This window comes from Lepidochelys kempii, chromosome 6 (assembly GCF_965140265.1).
Source record: "Lepidochelys kempii isolate rLepKem1 chromosome 6, rLepKem1.hap2, whole genome shotgun sequence".
Classification (NCBI taxonomy): Eukaryota; Metazoa; Chordata; order Testudines; family Cheloniidae; genus Lepidochelys; species Lepidochelys kempii.
This window is the reverse complement of record NC_133261.1, coordinates 31,538,706-31,566,258: the sequence shown is the minus strand read 5'-3', so window position 1 is coordinate 31,566,258 and position 27,553 is coordinate 31,538,706. Positions and strand designations below refer to the sequence as shown.

The window sequence follows — 27,553 nt, the reverse complement described above, 5'->3', positions numbered from 1 at the left end:
CAGAGTACTTTGCACTTTTTAAAATTGAATTTCATATTGTTGATTACAGAACAATTCTTCATGGTCCTTTTCCATTCTAATCTTGACCTCCCAAAGTGCCCGCGAACCCGCCCCTCCCCCCACCCCACCCCCAATGTTGCTGCTATCTGCAAGTTTTTTAGGCGTACTTTCCAATCCAAGTTATTAATGAAAATATTGACTGACCCCTGTGGCACACCACTAGACATGCCCTCCCAGTTTGACAAACTGGTAATAACTACTCTTTGAGTACCATTTTTCAACCAGTTATGCACCGACCTTATAGTAACATCATCTAGACCACATTTCCCTAGTTTGCTTATGAGAATGTCATGTGGGACTGTTTCAAAAGCCTTACTAAAATCAAGACATATCACGTCTACTGCTTCCCCCCACACCCACTAGGCCAGTAACCCTGTCAAAATATGAAATTAGGTTGGTTTGACTTTATTTGTTCTTGGCAACATGATGGCCTATTCAAAGCCACTATTTTATATTTTTAATATATAATTATACTTTTTTAAAAGAGCCACCATTTTAAAATATAGACAATATACACAGTACTGAAAAAGGTAGATTAGATCAGACTGAGTTCTGTAGATAGCTGAAAATAAACTATGACGAGCAAGTATATTTGGGCAAAAGCAGCAGTCAAAGTGCCAAGACAAAGTACAAACAAAATGTTTATGGAACACAGATCTTTATATGCCCACGGTTTAACCGAACTTCAGGTACACAAGTAGCATAAGGCAGTGGTTTTCAAACTTTATTTCTGGTGGCCCAGTTGAAGAAAATTGTTGATGCCTGCGACCCAACAGTGCTAGGGATAAGGGTTTTGGGGTGTGCGAGGGGGTGAGGGCTCTGGGGTGGGGGTGAGGGCTGCGGGGTGGGGCGAGGAATGAGGGGTTCGGGGTGTGGGAGGGGGCTCTTGTCTGGGGGGAGAGGTTAGGACGGGGGCTCTGGGATGGGGGGTTTGGGCTCCAGGAGGGGGCTCGGGACCGGGGCAGGGGCTTACCTCGGGCAGCTCCCGGTCAGCAGTGCAGTGGGGTGCTAAGGCAGGCTTCAGGCTTGTCCTGGCACCATGGACCACACTGCACCCCGGAAGCGGCCAGCAGCAGGTCCGGCTCCTATGCGTAGGCGCGCAAGCGGCTCCACACGGCTCTTGCGCACAGGCACACACACCCCCAGCCCCCCGGTTCTCAGGCAGCATGCAGAGCCCCGTGGCCCCCCATGCCTAGGAGCCGGACCTGCTGCTGGCTGCTTCCGGGGCACAGCACGGTGTCAAAGCAGGCTCGCCCCTACCTGTTCTAGCAGGGCAGCACTGCCGACAGGACTTTTAACGGCCAAGTTGGTTGACCCCACCACAACCCAGTACTGGGTAGCAACGTACAGTTTGAAAACCATTGGCATATCTCTGCTAGGAACAAAATGTTCTTTGTGAGAAAAAGTAAAGACATTTTACTGCCCTATTTAACAAGATCATTACCTTGGATCCTAAAATAAGCAACAAATCTTCATATTAAGAAGCAACTGGCACAGCGCCCATCAAATCTAAAAAAATCCCTACCTAAAGAGAGACATGGGAATGGATAGATGCACAGTGAGGCAGGAACGTTTGTTCATTTATTGGATATCATTTGCTGATTTAAACCATTAACTTTTATTTTCTTCTTAATGATCCAGGTAACCGGACAACAGACTTAATGATAATCGGTGCAGCAAACAGGCCTGGAAAATCATCAATACACAGCCACTGACTGTTAGTAAATGTCTAAGAAAGTCACTCTCTAATCAGATTATTAAGAGTAATTTTATAGCTAGGTATTTATTGTTGATGTAGCTTTCCAGACATTTGAACATGGCTCTGACCAAAACGTCCTTTCATTCTGCAGTAACTGTTTTCTTCTGACATTTGTCAATCCTATTTCCCCATCCAAACAGCTAGTATTATGGCACCTCATCCACAGGCAAGTAAGAAGAAAATGTTGCTTTACTAATCAGCCAAAAGGATATTCATGAAGCATCTCTGATGATATAGCCCAACTCTCAAACATGACTGACCATTCTGGGAAATTAGGTGTAATAGGTTTTATCGGTATAGGCCAGGGGTCGGCAACCTTTCAGAAGTGGTGTGCGAGTCTTCATTTATTCACTCTAATTTAAGGTTTCGCATGCCAGTAATAATAATCTATGCAATCCATGCTGAGCCGCACCCCCTCTTGGCCCTGTCTGCACCTCTCACTGCCCCAAGCTGGGGCCAGAGGACCACAGCTGGGGGTGGCTGCAGAGCCCTGGGCCGGCGGCCGGAACCCCAGGTCGGCAGCAGAGCCCCCCAGAGCAGTGGTCATGACCCGGGGCCAGCGGTGGGCTGAGCAGGGCCAGCAGCTGGAACCCCGGCTAGCAGGGGACCAGCGGCCAGTACACCAGGCCAGCAGCAGAGCCCCCTGGACCAGTGGCTGGGACCCGGGGCTGGCAGCGGGCTGAGCAGGGCCCAGCAGACGGGACCCCAGGCCAGGAGCAGAGCCCCCCCAGACCGGTGGCTGGGACCCGGGGCTGGCAGCAGGCTGAGCGGGGCTGGCGGACAGAACCCCAGCTGGCAGAGGGCTAGCAGACAGTACCCCAGGCCAGCAGCGGAACCCCCGGGACTGGTGGCCAAGACCCGGGCACTGTGAGTTACACTGAAAATCAGCACGCATGCCATAGGTTGCTTACCCCTGGTATAGGCAACCAACCCCTTTTTCCCTTTGAACTCAGGTGTTCAGAGGTTAAATCTGCATAGTACATACTTAACTACAAAAAAAGCAGCTTAACAGGACACCAACTTAAAAAAATTACATTTATCTGAATTTTTTTGTTGCCTATTACGGTTACAATTGTCACCTGATACCACAAATACAGGCAGAATACTTGAGAGGCAAATGCCAATTTCACAATGTGTACAACATATTCCATTTTGAAACAAATCTGTAGGTTTGCAAAAGCCAATAACTCTGTTATGTAGTTTTATATTTCTACCATATTTAAAAAATAGTAAAAAAAAATCATCAGCTCACTTTGCTTTTAGTCAGATTTGAATAATCCATGCAGAGTTACTTAAAGTTACACTTTAGCCAAGGACGCAAAGCACAGAGTGCTCACCTCTGTTTACACAGCACTGGGCCTCTGGGAGTTACCGTAAATAACATAATAAAAATCTCCTTGACCAGATCAATTTTAGTAAAACACACATAAATCAGAAAATTCTGTACTATTCAAGTGCATTTATCTCATGGATGTATTTGTAATTCATTTTATAAAGCTTTAAAATTAAAGATAAAGCTAATATAAGCAATGGGGTAAGGAGAAATTAGATGTAAAAGGCAGAAAAGCTCATCCCTACCATATACTGTCTTAGTAAGTAGTTTTCGCATTTGTCTAAACAAGTCAGAGTGATGGGTTTGCTAAGTATTACAGTACATAGAATGTCCTTATATAGGGCAGACAATCAAAAAGAGAAGAGTTGGGAGACTAACCAGATACTTCTAGGGAATCAAAAGTATTTTTTCTCTTTTAAATGGTAAAACTTTAGAGTAGAAAATGTAAGTTCCGCTTCTGAATGCAATATCCCAGGGCAGTCTTGTAAAACTGTCAGTCATAACTACGTGGGGAAAGGAGTAGTCTGACTGAAACAAAGAGATATTAAAGCAACAGGCTGTATTAAAAGCCATGACTCTTCTATTATTCAGGGTAGTAACTATGCCTTTTGTTTTTGTTTAGCAACCAACAAATTGTGCACACTACTTGCTGCATCATAATAAAAATCACATTGCAAATATTTTGGCCTGGACTGGAAATGTGGTTTTACCAGTAAAACAGACGGTATACTAGCTAATACAGCTTACTGAATTTTTTTTAAATTTGGCAAGCTTTTAACTAAAAATTTTCCACCACATTTCTAAACAGCTCTAACCAAATAATAACTTTGAGAGAAAATACTACAGATATTCCAGTATACAATATTTTAAAACTAATACCACATCACAAGAAAAAAGAATTAATCGTCTGACTTGGAAAGGAACAACAAAAATCCTTATTGTTGTACCTTATATTGTAGCTCTCAAGAATTTTTTTCTCAATCAGCTAGCCACTCAATTCTCTCAGAACTACAAGTAAGTTAAGAGAATTGCATAGCTGCAGGCAAAATTATTATAAACAAAGAAGCATATTACCAGAAATGCCCCTTTTCAAATAACCAAAATTAAAACACAGTCCCTGAAGAATAGGTAAGAATTAGGACATTGATATTTACCTCAAATATAGAAAACAAATTTAGAAGCCTATGCTTTGATATTTTTTAGTATAACTTTCATGATAACCTTGAACTCAAAATAAAGAAAAAATGTCCGAAGTGCAGTCAACATATGGTGGTAAGTCATTTAAACAAGAAGGAACTTTTACTGTTAGCAAAAACACACACAGTCAACCAGATTTTGGATCCTATGTGCTTTAATTCAAGTTATTATTTATCGTTTAAATACAGCACTTACAAGTATGCTAGGTACTTTACAGCAAAATAGGAAAACAGGTCTCTTACCTTGGGAGCTTACAACCTAATGCTATACTCTATAAATGTATTTTACACACACTCTCTCTCTCTCTCTCTCTCTCTCTAAAATATTAAGGTTGCAAAGTCAAATGATCAAAACCTAGGAAATACCCAAATTAAAGTAGCCCGTGCAACCTTAATAATTCATCCCCCTTGGGCATACACATTATGATACAATCTGATTACATGACCACAGACTATTTTTTCCACAGGATGGACCTGCTCTGGGGATGAATCAGGGTTGTGTGTGAAGAAGGCTGTCGCTTCATTTGCTGCAAAAGCTGGAAGGTGTGTAGTAAATAAGACAGGAAATTGCAGGAAGGAAAAGAAAGGATGATTTTATGGTTAAGGCAGATGAATGCTGCAATGGAGAAGCAGATTCTATCCCTGCCTTTGCCACAGAGTTTCTATGTAATTCTAGCCAAGTCATTTAAATCACAACTTTTCACAGGTAGTCACTAACTGAGTTCCTTATTTTCTGGGTGCCTGACAATGCATCTGATCTCTAGAATTCACAAAAACGAAATGATTACAAAAATAATTTAAAAGTTAGATTTTCTTATTTTAATTAAATACAATTTTCTTTCTTAAACCTCTTTAAAATTAAATTTGATATTACGACAACCCATGTTGTTGTAATATTGAATTTGCATTCAGTCTAGTCTTTGTGCAGTAACTTCTACTGTTTCAGCTCTCACTAAAAAAGGGACATTTAATTGTTCCCTCAGTTAGCCTGAATGGAAAGCATCTTGGACCACCATCAGATTCAACAAGTCCTCTGTGACAGCCCACAGATCTGACAGGTTTCAGAGTAGCAGCTGTGTCAGTCTGTATCCGCAAAAAGAAAAGGAGTACTTGTGGCACCTTAGAGACTAACAAATTTATTTGAGCATAAGCTTTTGTGAGCTACAGCTCACTTCATCGGATGCACAGATCTGACCGTTTATCAAAGCACATCCCTACTGCCCCCCCCACCACATATTCTCCCATCTACTCACAGGGTGGTACTAAGGCCTACAGGTACCCACTAAGCAAGGAGGAGAGAATAAAATGTTGAATAGCTGCTCATTAACTGAGCACTAAATATAGCAGGGGTCCTGTGGAGGAAAAAAAATAATAGTATGCCATCATGTATACCATCATAAGCATTTGGAGGTTGAATTTAGGTTGCACAGGCAACCAGAATTCCAGTATTTCCTAACGTTTGACTGCTTATCTTTGCAACCCTAACAATGTTTTTTCGAACTAGTTTTTTTGCGTAATATTTAGTAAGAGTCATGTGTTTCTAAAACACCTGAAAGGTGTGCTATGCATATTTTCAGCACACAGGAAAACATTGAATACACAATAAGAATAATACCATAGTTGTTATAAACAATGACACTCTAGCTGAAAACAAACAACTCTGCTCTGATCAATCTTCCCTGAAGAAGAGTCAAAGTTGGTACATAAGCCACAGATCAAAGACATTGCTTAAAAACAAATCAATGATGAAATATCTTGAGCTATTTTAAGTGCTGATTTCCAGCTATGTTTTCTCAATACCAAAGCAGCCATTTAAACATACCAGTTCCATTAGAGTCAATTCTATTCACTACTGCCGAAGGTTTTAATACTGTAGTACACAATTTCTTCTGGTATGTTATATACATATTTCTGTATTACCACAGGCAGATAAAGACCGGTTACAATTATCCAAATGAATTATTTGGGAGGGCAGAGCATTTTACATAGATATACCTCTCAGTTCTTTTAATAAACTATAAAAAGGCAACATAAGAACAGAATTTACAGAACTTCCAGTTCTCGTTCAGCTTAAAAGTCCTTTAGATGTTTAGTGGAGGCAGTAACCTAATGAACACACGTTAAGGCTTAAGTATGTGTATATCTTCTTCAATCAGCTGTTTCAGTATTTTCCCTGCATTCACCTTATCTTTACCCCAAGCAGGGAGTTTACCAAGCCAATTCACCTGCCCATGCCAGTAACTCAGGTTTCTGAAACCAGTCTGAGCAAGTCTAAACGGGCTTTCATTCACTTCTACTACAGCTGCACTCATTCATTAATGCTGTGCTCATCCTATAATGACTAGATGGAAAGCAAAAGGTCCTTGAGGCTACCAATCATTAGAGAACAGAAAATAATGCCAATTTAAGCTCTACTCTGCTCTCATAGATCCACCTACCATGCTGCTCCCAGGCAGAAAACACAAATTGCAGTATCACTTCTCAATCAATGCTTCTCTAAACATAGCACACTGCTCTGTGACCCTAATCACTGTATTCTCTCTGTTTTCAGTCTTCAAAAAATCAGAGCAATATAAATTCAACAAGTTAAATAATTATGTTTCAACTTTTCTCCACAAAGCTTGTGTGTTTAATAAATTCTAATCAGGCAGAGTTTAAAAGAATCAATGTGTTTAAAAGGATTTGTTTCCTTTATCTGATGTTGATGTACTCTAACAACAGATCAAGAATTTTCAGCATTTTAGAAAGGCATCTCCTCAACTGGTCTGATTAATTTTTATGTCACAAATCAGCATTCAATGACCCCATGAGATGAAAAATGTTAATCAGCCTTACAGATATAGATTTCTTCCTTCATTAATCAAAAATTGAACTCAAGAAGGCTTTACCCTAGAAAATACAACCAATTTTGCTTCACATTAGGTTAGACACATTATTATTGCTACTTAGTTTATATAAATGCTAAAAATACGCTGGAGAGTTTGGTTGCTTAACTTGGGGTGGGGTTTTGTTTTGTTTTTTAAAGGAGCCTGCTTAACATTATCAATATTTGTATTCCTTGAAACTTGAATAGATTGACATTTTAAAGAACTAGGTTAACAAAGCTTGAAAGATGGTATCAAGTAAAATGTTTTAAAACAGGTACTAGAAGAAAAGATCCTTTTCAATTGTTTCTCATTTTAAATGTAAAACTACTAAGTGTGATTGTTAATTAAGAAGTGTTCATTTAACCAATAGTACAGAGGAATGACATAACAAACATTCAAGTGTTTCCACATATTTCAATAAATTGCCCAACAAAAAAACTGGAGTGTTCAGTTACTGATATTCTAATTTCAAGAGTCAAAATAAATATTGCATAAAGGATTCACTTTTCAAGAAAGAATCTATTCTATCATTTGTTAGTGTTTTTTCCCCCACTTAATATAATAATTTTTGTTGATTACACAAGAAAAAAATGATCCTATCTTAAAAGTAATAGTAGGAAGCAGGTAACTATAGAATTGCCACATCTTGAAACAGACTTGCCTTTTGAAAAAAAAAGAAAAAAAACAGTTACACATCTGTAATACAATGCAGAATTGTCAAAGCTTCTAAATAATGATGAAGCAAATTGGAGTCCTTTTTAAAGTCCCCATCACCAAGTGAAGCCTTTAGAGTCAGTGCATTTTTTTAATTGCAAACAGACCATAAACAGGGTTAAACAGTAATAAGTTCTTCCTTACTTTTGAATCAAAGTATTGCCTTCTTACTACCCTGATCATGTTACTGCACTATTAATCCAAGATTAAAAAGGTAAGATATTTTCTGGTATACATTAAGGTATTACTAGTTACCAACAATGTTGCATGGCATCTAATGTATAATGCAGTGAATTAACTTTAAAGTGTTTGAATGGTTGTGAGGTGCATCTAATTATCATGTATGTTAATCCGCAAAGTGTAAAGTATATATATTCTTCTCCTAAATTATTTCAAGTGACAATGGAGATTAACAACATCCAGAATAAATGAAACTTTCAGAGATGAGTCACTGATAAAGGGACAATTTGGGAAAGTTTTAATTGTGTTCCTTTATAAAGTCAACACTTAAAATCAGCAATCAATTATTCAAGAAAGTCAGAATGGGAAACTAAACTACAACGGGAGAAATAATGTTTATGAAGGAGAGCAAAAGGACAGAAGTAAAACATACTATACTAAAATAAATTAAACTAAAAAAAGAATATGAATATACTGTGAACTTTGGGAGACGTTTCCTGGAATAGAAACCCAAAGTAAGACTTTCTAGGTCCTGTGGCAGTCTGCACAGGCAAAGTGAAAAGAACCTCTCTTCATGGAATGACAACCTACAAACACTGATTACTTCTCTCCCCCTAAACCATCCATAGCAGATGCAGAATGGCACCAGTTCCTACAAATCTCTCTGAAGCTTATTAGGCACTATATATCATTACACATGTAGAAGGACAGAAAATAAATTTCTATATAGCAGGAGTTTTTCAAGGAATGCCAACACACGAAGTACTCAATTACCCAAAACATTTTGTAGCATACAAAAATGACTAAGGCATCTCATAAATATCAAATCCGAGTACATGATCTCAAAGGTCATATGTTGCATAAGTAAAATGACAACTGGTTTTCTGGGAACACCCCAAAAACACTACATCATCCATGAAAGCCATAGGATATGCAAAATGACAGCCATTTTCTTGAAATTTCCTAGCCCAAGAGGCAAACTTTTTCAGTAGACAACTCCCATTACAAGCTATTCAATTGAAACAAGAGCCCAGAAACATATCTTTAAAAAACAAAGCTATTATACCAAAGGAGACAGAAGCCACTCCACCTGTCCTCAGGTACACAACCTCAGAATGACTCAACGTATGGGTTAAGATCTTCATTTATCTCCTAGGAGTTTGAAGGCATATTGTGTCCTTGGGTTGTCAACCTCTCAGTATTTCACTTCTGCTGCATGCTCTAATACTCAGTGCATAGTATCCATGGGATCTTCTTAACTTTGGAACATCCCTGAACTATTTCACCTGTATCGGCCAACATATGATCAATTATTTTTAAATAGTTTTACATCCTGAATATTTGCAGGAAGTGACTGGTAATGCTGCATCACAGCTTTGAAAGAGGATCAAGTTTTGCAGAATTGACATTTCCCCGCAGCAAATATCCTTCCTTCAGATCTAAGGGGTAGAGGGTTTTTTTCTTTTAGGACATAAAGATCCTCCATTTTACTGCACTGCCACAACTGTTCTAGTTTATTGTTCACTTTAACATGTTTCCTCCCAAACACAGATTTTAAAAAGTAGATTAAAAATGTGGAGGAATGAATAGGGTTATGCGGCAGAGAGAAAAGCAATGCAAAGCCTACACAAGATCAATGTAGGTATTAAATATAGATTCATTTGATTCAGGGTGGCAGGGGGTCTAGCATAATGTACATGGAAATATAGACAGAGTTATCCTAGTTTGGGCTTATATTGAACAACAGACAGGCCACTTTCTCCCCTTTGCAATACTTATCCATATAATTACTACTAGTGTAAAGCAAGAAGAAGAGTTTATTTATACACCACATCTGCAATTTCCCTGTAAGAACATCAAAACCCAAATATAAACACCTACACAATGTACCCCACATTTTCGGCAGCTTTCCAAACACCCTAATTGTGATCACACCCCGGCTTTTAGGATAGCACTGGTGTCCTCCAGATCTTGTTAATTTGCTTTTGAATAAAGTTACACTTCTCAATTACCTCCCATCCTACTGTACTGTCATTTATGATTTAAAGCCTCATCGCAGAAACATCCTGAGAATACACCGCCGTTTGTTTTGTTTTGTTTTTTAACCAACGACTACAATCCACTCGGATTTAAAAAGAAAAGCCGCAGCCGCCCTTATTCATTCACGCAGCATTGTTTCAAAAACACACTTGGTTGCTGCGGTGCTGCTCCAAACACGTTCCATTCAGCGGGAGCAAAACACTCCGCCAAGTTTCAGCCACCGCGCGCTACTCCAGCGCAGCAAGCGAGAGCCCCAGCTGCCCCCACCTGCAATGTAAACACCACCCAGAGTAGACGTCCCTCCCCGCCTCCGGTGAAGCTTGTTGCTTCTCACGGGGGAAAAAATACACAGAGAAAGCTCAAAGGAGATGGGGGGCGGAGAGGGGGAGCAAGAGCCGGCCCAGGACAAAGCTAGAGACTCTGGATTTCCATCTCCCGTCCGGGTCCTTTCCCCCCTTTCCAAGCGACCAGTTCCCCGCCGCCTTTCTTTGCGCTTTCCCTGCCGGTAATCATTAAACAGGAGCCAAGCGTAGGCTGCGGGAACCATTTCACACACGCAGAAACCGACCCTCCCCCTGCGCGCCGTGAAACAAGCGGCTCCCTCCCTCCCTCCGCGCGGCGCCCCGGGGGCGGATGGGGGGGGGCGCCCCGGGGGCGGATGGGGGGGCGGGCGCCCCGCCGGCGGGGGCCGGGCAGCGAGGTACTCACTCGATGAAGTAGCTGGCTCCCTCTTCGGAGAACCCCTCCTCCCAGCCGCGGGGCAGATCTGGGGAGGCAGAACAAAGGGGGGCAGAGGGGGGAGTGAGAACTTGGTGCCCTGAAGGTGCCTCCCGGTCCGGCGAAAGGGGGGGGGGTTGGGAAGGGCGCGAGATGCCCCCCTCCCCGCGCCCCCGCCACACAACGGTCGTTACCCGCTCCTCCCCCGCCCGCCACGCGACACCCCCCCCAGGCGGGCACCCACCTGAGCGGATCATGTGGCCGGAGTTGACGGGCTCCTCGGTGCGAGGATGCAGCCAAGTAGTGGAGCGGGTCAGGTCGCTAGGAGGGAGAAGCGGAAAACATGCACCTGTTAGTGACGGGCAGCCCCGGCCGGACCCCCCCCCTTCGCCGCGCCTTACTCGATGAAGAACACCCGGCCGTCCCTGCAGACGCCATAGGACCAGTGCTCAGGTAGAGTGTCCCGCCCCACCGCCTCCGCCGCCATGTTCGCCGTGCGCACAGCCAGCCAGCCAGCCGGCCGGCCGGGGAGGGGGTGCCAAGGGGAGCGCGGGCGGGCGGCCGGCGCCCAGTGCCCGGCTCTGCTCAGCAGCGCCACCGCCACCGGCTGGTAAAGGCGCAGGCAGAACTCTGCCCGCTCCCTCGGGAGAGGAGAAGGGAGCGGGGCAGGGGCGGCGGCGGGTCCCTGGCTGTGCCGCCGAGAGGGAGACTCCCTCTCCCCGGGCAACTGGCTGCAGAGAGAACGAGACAGACCCGCTCCGGTCCTCTCTCCGCTCGCTGGTTCCAGCGCCGGCGTCCCCCTGCTGAGCCCTTCCCCGCCCGCATCTGGGCTCCAGGTGCCTGATCCACATCCGCCTACCCCACAACGCGCCTGAAACCCCCCCCCCACTCTCACAGGGCACAACAGGCTGCATTCTCCGCTTACCTAGGCAGGTGCAACTCCACTGGCTGGAGCGGAGTAACTCCTGTTGTTCCTCGACTGCTGGTTGATCCTCCATTCCTGCCCTCCTCTTTCTCTCAAACTCCAGCGCGCCTACACACATGGGATACAACTATGAGCCTCTTCCCCCCCACCCTTTAATCTGACCCAAGCCTGCATTCTCTGCAGGAACAATTTGCATGGTGGGGGTGTTGAGAACCATTGAACCAAACTGGAAACTCTGTACTGTACATGATGGAAACTACTTAAAGAAAGGGGGTGCTGTAGCATCCCTTGTTCCAGCACCTATGATTCTCTGTCTTTTCCTAATTCATTAAGTCCCTCACTCCCTAGCAAAAAATTGTTTGCCTGTTGGTTTTTGTTTTTCCTGTGGAGAACACTATGCTAGAAAACCAGCAACGTGGAGGGAACAAATTAGGGCAGATGGAATGACTCAGTGAGGGGACTGGATATAAAAAGAAAAGGAGTAAGAGTGGCACTTTAGGTGGCTAGGAGGGAGAAGCGAGTGACACTTTAGTGCCACTCGTACTCCTTTTCTTTTTGCGAATACAGACTAACACGGCTGCTACTCTGAAACCTGAATATAAAAAGTTATTATTCCTTCCTCCACTTGTTTCCCAGGCTGATGCATTAGTCAGTCCAGGCCTTTGCTGTAAAGGACAAGAGGATGATGGAGATTAATTGCTATCTTGCCAGCAACCTGTGGCTATACTGAAAAGGTAGGGAGAGAATAGGTAGTGGTTGTTCAGCCAATGGAATGGAAACACCAGATCATTAATGAAGCAGAATTTTGAAATAATTTATATAGCACCTTTTATTGCAGTGCTTCCTATATGCAGTACTGCTGAAATGCAGTCGCTTTAGAGTTAAAGTGTACACACCCCAAACAGCATTGAGGAAGGGGAAATTTTAGCTAAAGCCACTGGGTCAAACTACTTTTATTAAAATACTGTGGGATCTTTAATGTAGACAAAGTGCACACAGGCCCTCTGTTTCCAAGGTCTCATCTGATACCTCATCAAACTAAGTCCTCTGCTGAAAGATGTAGAGCTGAGATGAACTTGACATTTATTGAAACCTGTTTTTCTACTCTGATTCTCTACTATCTTGCATAGTTATATATACCAGTGCAAAGTAGATGGAAAACACCAACCCTACCATTCTACCATGGTAGAGTTTTTGCATCCTGATTTTGCACAGGTGCAAATAACTACACAAGATAAAAGCCAGGGAGAATCAGGCCCTAAGAACTTTAAATTTGGGAAAGATAGTGGAAAGCAAGCTGGTTTCTACTGAACACAGGAAAAACATAGGATGGATTTTAATGAATTGTTGAGAGTTTAAGGGGTGAACATCTTTCCTATGCTTTGATTCACAGATGCTGAAAGTGAAAAACTCCTATTCATCTTGTTCATGCAGGATTGTTCCCTATTATACAGATTACATTTTTTCTTTTATCCCATTATTCCTAATTATGGCTTCATGTACCACAGCATATAATTCCTCTCCCTCAATGATAACACCTTCCAAGTATCGGTAGAATCTTATGCACCACTACTCCTAGATCATCAATAAACCAAGCTTTTCCTAACCTTTCCTCTTAAGTCAGCATTACAAACTCCTGAACATTTTTGTTACTCTTCTTTTAATTACCACTGTCAATATCTTTCTAGTGATGTGGTGCTCAGAAATGGGTATATTCTCGCAGATGCTTTGCACTGTGATAAGCTCTGTCCTCTGCATTTGTTATTAGTGCCTTTATAATTATTTATTTGTTTAGTGTCAACAATGTGCATATAGCTGTAAAAAGCAGATAAGACAAGTCTTCTGCCCTGAACAGCTTAATTTACTGTAGTTCCCAGGGCAAGTCCTTTTACATCCATTAATTGCATGGACTAGTTAAATTGGCCTATAGCTCCCTGCCATGGCATTGCCTCTAGACCTGCATGACTGGTGGACTTATGTACTCATAATGACCACTAACTGAGTTTAACAGTAACCCTTCATTGTGTAAACTACTACTTGGGATGACCTTGTGACTTGTCTTCAGTAACATAATGGAAAATATTTTAAATAATTCAAAAGAAACCTGTTCTACACAGCATTGTTCAACATTAAAACCTGTTTCTGATGCTTAATGTGTAAGCAACTATAAACTTCTGAAAAAGATGTTGCATACTTCTCTCCCTACCGGAGATAATGACTTCCCATTATTGATTTGAGCTCTTTAATCTGCACATTAAAGTCCCATTCTTATCCCACGGAGATTAAATTGTTTTACTGGTATTGACATGTTGAATTACTACTTCTCTTTAACATCACGTGGTGATGAAAGACTTCTACATGATTCAATTAATGTACCTTAGCTTCAGTTCAATGCACTTACACACTTTAATCTCAGCTGCTTTTGTATCAATATTTTTAATTTAACCAACAATAGGCTTTCTCAGTAAAACCATACAAATATACAGCTTAGTTTTCATATATGTTAAATAATAGAAGAAGGGCCTGATTGGAAGACCATTGGTGTCTGTAGAAATTCCCATTGACTTAAATGAGCTATTTATCAAGAGTCTAGTCTGCAGTTGCATAATCTGTATTTTAACATAAAGGTTCATATACCTTATAAACAACTATAGATGACTTTTTTGCATTATTAGAAAGTGCTGCATTGGCACTCTTTTATTACAGACCTTATATATAATACTTAAAAGCAGAATATTGTATTACAGCACAGTAACAGTAGTTAATGTTAAGTCATTTACTGATTAAAAGTACTCGAAAATCCATGTGCTGACTCAGATTGTCTTGAAATTTTGTGCACCTCCTAGGGGTGCAGAGTAGGGTTAGTGATCTAAATTTGGGTTCATTTGAACAAAAGCCTCCCGAGATACAGCCCCCCTAACAAATGCTATGTGTACAAAATCACCTATACCCAATTCTAGATGGTGCAAGCTGCTCATCTTCCCCCAAGGCCATGCAAAAAAATAAGTCCAGTTGTGCTCCTGTCAGGCTAAGGACTGGTAGAAATATTAAAAAGTCATTCAGGAAATTAAGTAGATTCCTTCTTCCAAGATCCCTTTTTGAAGCTATTGCTCGAAAAAAAAGTGAACTAGAGATTTAATTCCTGGAAATAAATGGTGATTTTTTTTCTTAACACTTTCTGGCTTAGTATCACAGATGTTAATATGTAGCACTTGTATAACCCTTTGATGTCTTTGGATTCAAAGTAATTTAAAAAGGTGAATAAGAATTACCGCATTTTACAGACAGCAAAAGTGAAATACAGCAAGAATGGCTTGCCCAATGTCACAGTCAATGACCTAGCTGGGAATAAAACCCATGTCTGACTCATAGTACGGTGCTCTGTCAATTGGACCACAGGCGTCCATGGGAATAGACAGAAGTAAGTGTGGCAAGAAGTTACCAACAGGTGTAAAAAAATTAGATGAGAAAATAAAAGAAAGAAGGAAAGAGACAACTGTTCTGATATTTCACACTGCTGAAGTGTGTGGTCACCCATTTATAACTTTGATGTTGCTGTTGCATAAAATAATACATCAAAAAACATTTGAAGGAATCACCACAGTGTTACTCAGTATCAGCAAATAATAATCAATCAATCAATCAACAGTAATGCCAAATAAGGGTTGAATATGAGCATATTCTCTCAAAGGCCATTTTGTACCTTTAACATACATTCATTTAATTTTACTGTGTATTTAAAACAGGCCTACTGTGAGTGAATCACAAGAATGTAAGCTCCAAAGGACATGGAAAATAAAAGCAAATGGAAAGCAAATTGTGTGTGTGCATGTGTGTGTATATATATATAGAGAGAGAGAGACAGAGTCTACCCTGTTCCCATTGAAATAGGTTGGAAGTTTTGCCACTGGCTTCAGTGGAAGCAAGGTCACACACACCCTGTAATGCTACAACTATCTTAATGTAGCTCATAAAGTAAACAAGGTCAGTTTATAGGTAGGGGGATCCAAAAGTCGAAGAAAGAATTATTCATTTTTCTGGATTCTGGAAAGAATATGAATAAGTTTCACTGCTTCCTACAATTCCTGGAAGGCACTGAGCACAGCAAATACTGTTTAAGGATAGGTTTCAGAGTAGCAGCCGTGTTAGTCTGTATCCGATGAAGTGAGCTGTAACTCACGAAAGCTTATGCTCAAATAAATTTGTTAGTCTCTAAGGTGCCAAAAGTACTCCTTTTCTTATTGTTTAAGGATATTATTCATGCTCACCAAATCAACACCCAGTATGATCTGATTGACAGTGCATACTCAAGTCAACAGGGAGATTTTAACAACTGAGTGAGGCAGATGGGAAAATGCCACAGGGAAAGAATCATAGAATCATAGAATATCAGGGTTGGAAGGGACCCCAGAAGGTCATCTAGTCCAACCCCCTGCTCAAAGCAGGACCAATTCCCAGTTAAATCATCCCAGCCAGGGCTTTGTCAAGCCTGACCTTAAAAACCTCTAAGGAAGGAGATTCTACCACCTCCCTAGGTAACGCATTCCAGTGTTTCACCACCCTCTTAGTGAAAAAGTTTTTCCTAATATCCAATCTAAACCTCCCCCACTGCAACTTGAGACCATTACTCCTCGTTCTGTCATCTGCTACCATTGAGAACAGTCTAGAGCCATCCTCTTTGGAACCCCCTTTCAGGTAGTTGAAAGCAGCTATCAAATCCCCCCTCATTCTTCTCTTCTGCAGACTAAACAATCCCAGCTCCCTCAGCCTCTCCTCATAACTCATGTGTTCCAGTCCCCTAATCATTTTTGTTGCCCTTCGCTGGACTCTCTCCAATTTATCCACATCCTTCTTGAAGTGTGGGGCCCAAAACTGGACACAGTACTCCAGATGAGGCCTCACCAATGTCGAATAGAGGGGAACGATCACGTCCCTCGATCTGCTCGCTATGCCCCTACTTATACATCCCAAAATGCCATTGGCCTTCTTGGCAATAAGGGCACACTGCTGACTCATATCCAGCTTCTCGTCCACTGTCACCCCTAGGTCCTTTTCCGCAGAACTGCTGCCTAGCCATTCGGTCCCTAGTCTGTAGCTGTGCATTGGGTTCTTCCGTCCTAAGTGCAGGACCCTGCACTTATCCTTATTGAACCTCATCAGATTCCTTTTGGCCCAATCTTCCAATTGGTCTAGGTCCTTCTGTATCCTATCCCTCCCCTCCAGCATATCTACCACTCCTCCCAGTTTAGTATCATCCGCAAATTTGCTGAGAGTGCAATCCACACCATCCTCCAGATCATTTATGAAGATATTGAATAAAACCAGCCCCAGGACCGACCCTTGGGGCACTCCACTTGATACCGGCTGCCAACTAGACATGGAGCCATTGATCACTACCCGTTGAGCCCGACAATCTAGCCAGCTTTCTACCCACCTTATAGTGCATTCATCCAGCCCATACTTCCTTAACTTGCTGACAAGAATACTATGGGAGACCGTGTCAAAAGCTTTGCTAAAGTTAAGAAACAATACATCCACTGCTTTCCCTTCATCCACAGAACCAGTAATCTCATCGTAAAAGGCGATTAGATTAGTCAGGCATGACCTTCCCTTGATGAATCCATGCTGGCTGTTCCTGATCACTTTCCTCTCATGCAAGTGCTTCAGGATTGATTCTCTGAGGACCTGCTCCATGATTTTTCCAGGGACTGAGGTGAGGCTGACTGGCCTGTAGTTCCCAGGATCTTCCTTCTTCCCTTTTTTAAAGATTGGCACTACATTAGCCTTTTTCCAGTCATCCGGGACTTCCCCGGTTCGCCACGAGTTTTCAAAGATAATGGCCAGTGGCTCTGCAATCACAGCCGCCAATTTCTTCAGCACTCTCGGATGCAACTCGTCCGGCCCCATGGACTTGTGCACGTCCAGCTTTTCTAAATAGTCCCTAACCGCCTCTATCCCCACAGAGGGCTGGCCATCTCTTCCGCATTTTGTGATGCCCAGCGCAGCAGTCTGGGAGCTGACCTTGTTAGTGAAAACAGAGGCAAAAAAAGCATTGAGTACATTAGCTTTTTCCACATCCTCTGTCACTAGGTTGCCTCCCTCATTCAGTAAGAGGCCCACACATTCCTTGGCTTTCTTCTTGTTGCCAACATACCTGAAGAAACCCTTCTTGTTACTCTTGACATCTCTGGCTTGTGGTGCAAATCAAATTCAAACTCCTCCTTCCAGAACAGTTAAGTCTCCTTAGAGTCAAGAAAAATGCTAAATACTCTTTTTGGTTTAAAAAAAAAAGATTATTCACAACAAAAAGGATTAGAAAGTGTTACTGTTGAAAATGTCTTTTAATGAAATTCAGCTAATGTCATCTATATAATTATACCTTCTTTACAAAACTCCTCCACCTTTAAAAAAATTGGATATTAAAATTTGGAAATTAACTTTAAGATATGCAGGTAGTTCCCCACTGCCATATAGTTCTTCATCATTCACTATCTCTTGTATTGCCCACAACAACTTTAACTTTGTTCTCTAAAATCTGCAAAACTATATTCATAAATCAAAATGAATTTCTAGTTGATTTCCGAGTAAAGTAATTCAGTTCTAATTTTCTAACATGTTCATTACAACATTATGGACTACAAAAAACAGTGAAATAGTCTATTTAGATACAATTGTGGCACCACAAACATATTTCACAGCTAAAAATTGATTAAACATTCCAATTCTGTTAATAAAATTATTTTTCTACTTCACTACACGTCACACTTAGAATTTATGCAACTATTACATACCAAAGTATCCTAGGACTACTTTTCTTTCAAAATCTGTATTTCCACATTTAATAAACTTTATGTAAAGGCAACAGTATACAGCCATACCCTATTTCCATTACAGAATAAAACAAGGTAGCACAATTAAGACTGGGTCTGTAATAAAGTATATGCGGGGATAGAGCTGAACAATTGTATAGCACTAGAAAGCCTTTAACTGTTAATTTTTTCAGACTTTTTAATGTTTGGATTTTTGTAGAGAGTGGTGGTGAGGTTTGTGTGGGTTTTTTTTGGTCAGGGAAATTTTTAGCTGAACTGCAATAAAACACACCTTCACCCTTAACACTTCCAATAAAATGATGTTTGTGAATATCTGTTCGTTTGTTTGAAATGAACACAAACCTTTAAATCAACTTGATGAATATAGAGGAGCAGAGCCCTGCTCTAATAGAACTTACGAGGCTCCCCAAAGCAAGGCTGCCCTCCTGCAGACTTTGCAAGTCCACTACTGGTGTGCATTTGTAGGTGTGCATTTGAGGGAAATTATTTTTGTGAGAGATATGGGGAGAAGAAAGGTTTAAATCTATATAAAAGCCTCTCATCACCCTAAGAGGCTTAAAGTTTTAAATCTAGTATATGTTGAGCATTTTAAGTTTTATGCATAGAGAAGACTCTGCCCTTTCCTGCATCCCCTTCTGTGCCTCCTTTAATTCAATGCACCTCACTTCCACGTCCCCCAGTACTATACCTGTGATGCTCTGTACCTCAGGGAAACACCCTACACCCCCATGTTCATCTTTATAAAACGATTGTGTGGAATTCAATGCAAAGTTTGTCATGTTGGGTGTCTTCAGAAGGCTCATAATGCACTGAGCATGGTTATTATAGTGATGTTATAGTAATTTTTACAGTAATGTTATGGAAAGGTTATAGGTTGTAATTTCATGTATACAGTTATGAGGCTGAAAATGTATCCTCATGTCTTAAAGCAAGCCCATGCAAAAACTCTCCAAGTCCAAGGAGTCACCCCCTTTCTTTGTGTAGTTTGGGGCTGTGATGAGGTAATGGTCACCTGACTCTGAAGCGGGGGGGCAAAGCCAAGAGGAAAGAAAGAACATGATAAAAGGGAGAGACATTTTGCCATGCTCTCTCTCTTCCACATACATCTACAGACACCACCATCACCAAGCGACTGAAGCGCTGATCAAAGGAGAGAGCCTGACTGAAAAGTAACCAGCCAGCCTGTAGTGAGAAGCATCTACGTTTGTAAGGACATTGATAGTGTTAAGATCATCTTAGAATGTGTTTTGCTTTTATTTCATTTGATCAAATCTGACTTGTTATGCTTGGATTTATAATCACTGAAGATCTATCTTTATAGTTTAAAAAATTGTTTGTTTATTCTACCTGAAGCAGTGCATTTGGTTTGAAGTGTGTCAGGGGCTCCCATTGGAATAACAAGCCTGGTACATATCAATTTCTTTGTTAAATTGACAAATTTATATAAGCTTGCAGTGTCCAGCGGGCATAACTGGACACTGCAAGACAGAGGTTCCTAGGGTCATGTCTGGGACCGGAGATATTGGCTAGTGTGATTCGCTTGCAAGTTGCTGGGAGCAGCTTACATACCAGAGGCTGTGCGTGAACAGCCTAAGAGTGGGGGTTCTCACAGCAGAGCTGGGTAAGGCTGGCTCCCAGAGTCAAGGATTGGAGAAGCCTAACAGATCACTGGTTCAGATAACACCAGAGAAGAACGTCACAATACCCCACTATAAATCCACCATTGTTCTGCCCTTCTCCCTCTCTTCTGCTTGCCATAAAGCCCCTCTCTATTACAAGGCCAGGGAGTAGGGCTCAATGTCATCCATCAATATCCTTTCTATCACCTATCCGCACCCAGGCTCACATCCCTCTATGCTTTCTCCAAGTTTCCTGCCCCATATCCATGTCCCTCCTACCACAGGCTCAGCTGAGCTGCTGCAACTGCTGAATCTGGAATCAGCAGGAAGTTTTATATTGATAAACATTTAAAGATACATTTACTTTTCCCATATACAATACAACAACTGTGTATGAGAGTGACCCAGGCAATAGCTATGAGTAGCAAAAAAGCATGTAAAAACAAAGAGAAATAAAAACAAAAATATTGCATAGTGCCTATGCACGGAGGTGCTTCTCCTTCTTAACCCAATGTGCATGGAGTCAGAACTGAAGCTGTCTTCAGGTTGGTTCAAGTCAGTGGTTCCCAAACTTGTTCCGCCGCTTGTGCGGGGAAAGCCCCTGGCGGGCTGGGCCAATTTGTTTACCTGCCACGTCCGCAGGTTTGGCCGATCGCGGCTCCCATTGGCCACGGTTCGCTGCTCCAGGCCAATGGGAGCTGCTGGAAATGAACCGCAGCCACGATCGGCCGAACCTGCAGACGCGGCAGGTAAACAAATCGGCCCGGCCTGCCAGGGGCTTTCCCTGCACAAGCAGCGGAACAAGTTGGGAACCACTGGTTCAAGTAACAACAACCAACAACAAAAATTGAAAATAAAAGAGAGACAAGTTCATCAGAGGACCCAAAACAAACAACTTTATTTTACAAAGTATGCTATATGCAAGGCGGTCAGTTTCCTAGTTTCTCCTTGCTTCCTGACCTGGTCCAACCCTAGGAGTTTCCTTACAGGCTGAAAAGGAAAGATGGCTTCTTCTTTATCTTCTTGCTCTAATGAACCCCTAGTTTACCCCTTCCCTGCCTATCTTCATGTAGGGTATGTGCACCCATCTCATCACAATCCTTGTATATTATAGGTCTTCATAAAATTCCCATATTAACTTCACAAAGTAACACTGAGGCACCTCTCCTCAGCAAGAGTAAAACAAAACACATAAAAGCCCTGATCTACAACTTGTTCTGCATAGGCAGATCCCTATGCCCATACCAAATAAGCCGCAGCACTAGCACTTTTGAGTTTGCAGGTTAATTTGTTTTGAAGATATGAGTCCAAACAAAGAAGTTAGAAAACTTTTCTAAAGGTGCAGGCTGGTGCAGCTTTGTCCTGCCCTGGAAAAGAGGGAAGAAGGGATTAAGCTAGTCCTATAGGAAAAGGGGAAGAGTCAATGGAGACTACACCAAATATGAGCCCCAGGAGGCTACAGGATGGGTTGAAGAGGATTACAAGGAAGAATAGGAATAGAAAGAACTTTCAGCCACAGGGGATAGACTGGAGAATAGCACAGTCACCAGGAAAAGGCAGGTCTACGTGATCGGGAACTCTTTACTGAGAAGACTAGACAGGCCTGTAACCAGAGCTGATCCAGAGAATAGAAAGGTGTGCTGTCTTCCAGGTGCTAAGATTTGGGATGTTGACCTGAGGTTGAAAAGGATCCTAAAGAATCCCCTAATTATCTTGTGGGAACAAATGATACCAGTAGATTCTCGCTGGAACGTATCAAGGGAGACTATGCTAGGCTGGGGAAGATGCTTAAGGAAATCGAGGCTCAGGTGATCTTTAGTGGGATTCTGCCTGTTCCTAGAGAAGGGCAACAAAGGTGTGACAAGATTATGACTATCAATAGATTGCTTAGGCAGTGGTGCTATAAGGAGGGCTTTGGGATGTATGGCCACTGGGAGGAGTTCATGGACAGAGGACAGTTCTCTCGGGATGGACTTCATCTGAGTAGGGAGGGAAATAGACTTCTAGGATGGAGGCTGGCACAACAGATTAAGAGAGCTTTAAACTAGGAATTTGGGGGAGATGGTTGGGAGATGTCCAGGTAATCGCCATGCCGGATTTTAGCACTGAGAGGGAAGAAAACAAAGTAAGAAAGAATACAGCCGTGGGTAGGAGAATGGACATAAGGAGGAAGGACAGTGTAGATACCAGTTTAATAGGTCATACTGGCAGTAGAATGACCGTGCCTAATTGGGTATAGAATGTGAGTGAGGCCAAACAGCAAAAATTAAGATGTTTGTACACTAATGCGAGGAGCCTAGGTAACAAAATGGAGGAACTAGAGCTACTGGTGCAGGAAGTGAAACCAGATATTATAGGGATAACAGAAACATGGTGGAATAGTCGTCATGACTGGAGTGCAGGTATTGAAGGGTATGTGCTGTTCAGGAAAGACAGAAATAAAGGCAAAGGTGGTGGAGTAGCATTGTATATCGATGATGAGGTAGACTGTAAAGAAATAAGAAGCGATGGAATGGATAAGACAGAGTCTGTCTGGGCAAAAATCACATTGGGGAAGAAAACTACTAGCGCCTCCCCTGTGATAGTGCTTGGGGTGTGCTATAGACCGCCAGGATCTAATCTGGATATGGATAGAGCCCTCTTTAATGTTTTTAATGAAGTAAATACTAATGGAAACTGTGTGATCATGGGAGACTTTAACTTCCCAGATATAGACTGGAGGACGAGTGCTAGTAATAATGATAGGGCTCAGATTTTCCTAGATGCGATAGCTGATGGATTCCTTCATCAAGTAGTTGCTGAACTGACTAGAGGGGATGTCATTTTAGATTTGGTTTTGGTGAGTAGTGAGGACCTCATAGAAGAAATGGTTGTAGGGGACAGTCTTGGTTCAAGTGATCATGAGCTAATTCACTTCAAACTGAACAGAAGGACAAACAAAAATAAATCTGTGACTAGGGTTTTTGATTTCAAAAGGGCTGACTTTCAAAAATTAAGGAAATTAGTTAGGGAAGTGGATTGGACTGAAGAATTTATGGATCTAAAGGCAGAGGAGGCCTGGGATTACTTTAAGTCAAAGCTGCAGAAGCTATCGGAAGCCTGCATCCCAAGAAAGGGGGAAAAACTCATAGGCAGGAGTTGTAGACCAAGCTGGATGAGCAAGCATCTCAGAGAGGTGATTAAGAAAAAGCAGAAAGCATATAGGGTGTGGAAGATGGGAGGGATCAGCAAGGAAAGCTACCTAGGGATAAAGTGAGACAGGCTAAAAGTCAAGTAGAGTTGGACCTGGCAAAGGGAATTAAAACCAATAGTAAAAGGTTCTATAGCCATATAAATAAGAAGAAAACAAAGAAAGAAGAAGTGGGACCGCTAAACACTGAGGATGGAGTGGAGGTTAAGGATAATCTAGACATGGCCCAATATATAAACAAATACTTGGCCTCAGTCTTTAATAAGGCTAATGAGGATCTTAGGGAAAATGGTAGCATGACAAATGGGAGGTAGATATTACCATATCTAGGTAGAAGCGAAACTCAAACAGCTTAATTGGATTAAATCGGGGGGCCCAGATAATCTTCATCCAAGAATATTAAAGGAATTGGCACATGAAATTGCAAGCCCATTAGCAAGAATTTTTAATGAATCTGTAAACTCAGGGGTTGTACCATATGATTGGAGAATTGCTAACATAGTTCCTATTTTTAAGAAAGGGGGAAAAAGTGATCCGGGTAACTACAGGCCTGTTAGTTTGACATTTGTAGTATGCAAGGTCTTGGAAAAAATTTTGACGGAAAAAGTAGTTAAGGACATTGAGGTCAATGGTAAATGGGACAAAATGCAACATGGTTTTACAAAAGGTAGATCATGCCAAACCAACCTGATCTCCTTCTTTGAGAAAGTAACATTTTTTTAGACAAAGGAAACGCAGTGGATCTAATTTACCTAGATTTCAGTAAGGTGTTTGATACGGTACCACATGGGGAATTATTAGTTAAATTGGAAAAGATGGGGATCAATATGAAAATTGAAAGGTGGATAAGGAACTGGTTAACAGGGAGACTACAGCGGGTCATACTGTCAGGCTGGAGGAAGGTTACCAGTGGAGTTCCTCAGGGATTGGTTTTGGGACCAATCTTTTTATTACTGACCTCGGCACAAAAAGTGGGAGTGTGCTAATAAAGTTTGCGGATGATACAAAGCTGGGAGTTATTGCCAATTTAGAGAGAGACCGGGATATCATACAGGAAGATCTGGATGACCTTGTAAACTGGAGTAATAGTAATAGGATGAAATTTAATAGTGAGAAGTGTAAGGTCATGCATTTAGGGATTAATAATGATAGGAATTTTAGTTATAAGCTGGGGACGTATCAATTAGAAGTAATGGAGGAGGAGAAGGACCTTGGACTATTGGTTGACCACAGGATGACTATGAGCTGCCAATGTGATATGGCAGTGAAAAAAGCTAATGCGGTCTTGGGATGCATTAGGCGAGGTATTTCCAGTAGAGATAAGGAGGTTTTAGTACCATTATACAAGACACTGGTGAGACCTCACCTGGAATACTGTGTGCAGTTCTGGTCTCCCATGTTTAAGAAGGATGAATTCAAACTGGAACAGGTACAGAGAAGGGTTACTAGCATGATCCAAGGAATGGAAAACCTGTCTTATGAAAGGAGACTCAAGGAGCTTGGCTTGTTTAGCCTAACCAAAAGAAGGCTGAGGGAAGATATGATTGCTCTCTATAAATATATCAGAGGGATAAATACCAGAGATGGAGAGGAATTGTTTAAGCTCCGTACCAGTGTGGACACAAGAACAAAAGGATATAAACTGGCCATCGGGAAGTTTAGACTTGAAATTAGACAAAGGTTTCTAACCATCAGAGGAGTGAAGTTTTGGAATAGCTTTCCAAGGGAAGCAGTGGGGGCAAAAGACCTATCTGGCTTCAAGATTAAGCTCGATAAGTTTATGGAGGAGATGGTATGATGAGATAATATGATTTTGGCAATTAATTGATCTTTAAATATCCATGGTAACTAGACCCAATGCCTGTGATGGGGATGTTAGATGGGGTGGGATTTGAGTTACTACAGAGAATTCTTTCCTGGGTATCTGGCTGGTGAATCTTGCCCATATGCTCAGGGTTCAGCTGATCACCATATTTGGGGTTGGGAAGGAATTTTTCTCCATGGCAGATTGGAAGAGGCCCTGGGAGGTTTTTTGCCTTCCTCTGTAGCATGGGGCACGGATCACTTGCTGGAGGATTCTCTGCTCCTTGAAGTCTTTAAACCATGATTTGAGGACTTCAATTGCTCAGACATAGGTGAGAGGTTTATTGCAGGAGTGGGTGGCCTGCATTGTGCAGGAGGTCAGACTAGATGATCATAATGGTCCCTTCTGACCTTAATACCTATGAATCTATAAGCTGTGACTCTGAGTCACACTTTGGTCTCTAGTCTTCTCCTGAGGCAGCACAATTACACATGAATCTTTACTCCACAAATGTTAACTCCACAATCTAGCCCAGTGCATCAACACAATATTTAAAAATGGTTTTGTTCAGTAGAAAATTGGAATTCCCTGGATTTGCACAAATCCATAGGGGGCCATATTCAGCCCTAATATAAATTGATGAACTTCACTGAAATTAATGGAATTGTATTTCTTACACCAAGACTGAATTTGGCTAAATATCTGTGTTGCTTGGTCACTAGCCACAGAGATAAAATGCCATTATTCTATTAAATACCAGTGATCTGTTGGGTAGTAACCTGGATGGCCATTTCTGGCCAGAGTGCTAAATAACGTGGGTATGCTTTAAAAAAAGGGAAAAAGAGAATAGTTTCTGAAGTTGCACAGAAGAGCTCTTGAAATTATTGGCTATGACTGGACTATTGAATCAGACTATCACAGAAGGGGTGGAGAGAAACATTCTAATATGTTCTCCATTCCTCTTGAGTCTGTGTAGGTGGCCCTTCGCATAATAGGTCAAAATAGATTCTGTGTCTCAGCTTACTTTATAATCGAATAGGTCATCAGGGTGCAAAACACTGTTCTGTAATTTAATGCACTTATACATATGTCAAACCTTTTCATTCCTGCTTTAAAAATACAGGCATATGAAACACATAAATAGTGCTGGCACCTTAATATCTAGGGCCAGTACAAAAAAAACTAAGATCTCTATGAAATTTGGTATTGTTTTGTGTGAGTTAAAGTAAAAATTAAGCATTTTCCTTCAATTAAAATAGTACTACTCTCTCTTCCAGAACTCTTATTTTCTACTCTAGCCTCTGATGGATTACCTTTTGGATATATCTGAAGCATCACAGTTCACACCATTCAGAATCCATGTGATACAAGTTTGCATTTTTTAAATCTACAAATGAAGTTCCTATGCAATTAAGGAGTGATAATATTGGGTATCTTTATAGTTTAACAGGATATATCAATGTTTTTCAAATAAACTGAAAGATTTCTGTACCCTATTCAATTAATCTCCCTCCCTCCATTAATATCCCTTTATTGGTGCTTTCTGTAATAGTGAAGACTCTCACAAGACTTCAGAATGTTTTGTTGTAAACTATTTTTTATAGCTGAGATATCTAATGAATGCAATAATCATCTATGTTGATGATGCATTCATTTCTACTTCTTAATTACACAGTTCTCTGAAATCCAATTTTAACAATTAACCAGACTGAATACAGAAGAGAACAAAAGCAAATCAATGTATTATATAGTACAAGGGTAAACTTGTCTTTTTGACTCCACATTGTGTAGTCTTTCCACAGACTGCTTTGTAAAGTATTATATTTCTCAGTATCTCTTAAAATTCCTTTTAATTCAGATTTACAGCTTGATTCTTTCAGTTACAATGTTAATCATAAAGTGAAAAATGTAATAAAACTAATTCTAATTGTTCTCTAGAGACTTAGCAATTTTTTACTCCCACATCATCATAGTCCAGCAGATGTCTTTTACATTATTTGTTTCTCAAGCAAAATGACTGTACAGTTCTTTTGGTCACTAAATACTTTTAAAATCACTGGTTCATTAACAGAGATGTGGATGGCTGGCTTAACAATATATCACTCTTGGTAAAATTACAGCTGTGTTCTGTCAACAATAATTATGTGGGTTTTTTGCTCATTTCCTTCCATATTTTTCTGGTGGAGACATTGTCAGAGCAGCACCCATTTTAAAAAGAAAAAATCCAACATAATATATCTGGCTCAGGTTTGGTAAGGACATGTTGTGGTGTGGTGAAAATGAAGACCCTGAAAAACTACCACAGAGACTCCTTCCTAC

General features: G+C 41.4%; 1 protein-coding gene and 1 long non-coding RNA gene across 8 annotated transcripts in view; one reads left to right on the top strand and one right to left on the bottom strand.

Annotated features, from left to right (window-relative positions):
* PLEKHA7 (pleckstrin homology domain containing A7) overlaps positions 1–11,591 on the bottom strand; it is a 276,128-nt gene extending 264,537 nt beyond the window's left edge. For 6 of the 7 annotated variants that reach the window (XM_073347395.1, XM_073347399.1, XM_073347396.1 and 3 more), the window contains exons 1-3: positions 11,268–11,591; positions 11,111–11,187; positions 10,858–10,915 (exon numbers count right to left, since the gene is read on the bottom strand). In XM_073347395.1, coding sequence (XP_073203496.1) covers positions 10,858–10,915; positions 11,111–11,187; positions 11,268–11,353 — 221 coding nt within the window. In that variant the 5' untranslated portion in view covers positions 11,354–11,591. Of the gene's footprint in view, positions 1–10,121; positions 10,199–10,857; positions 10,916–11,110; positions 11,188–11,267 lie in introns of those variants that run through there. The other variant, XM_073347402.1, reaches the window with a different exon arrangement.
* LOC140912655 (uncharacterized) lies at positions 10,899–26,805 on the top strand. The gene is made up of 3 exons (XR_012159335.1): positions 10,899–11,319; positions 19,734–19,827; positions 26,512–26,805. It is a non-coding gene; the product is annotated as an uncharacterized lncRNA (long non-coding RNA).
* The last annotated feature ends 748 nt before the right edge of the window (positions 26,806–27,553 follow it).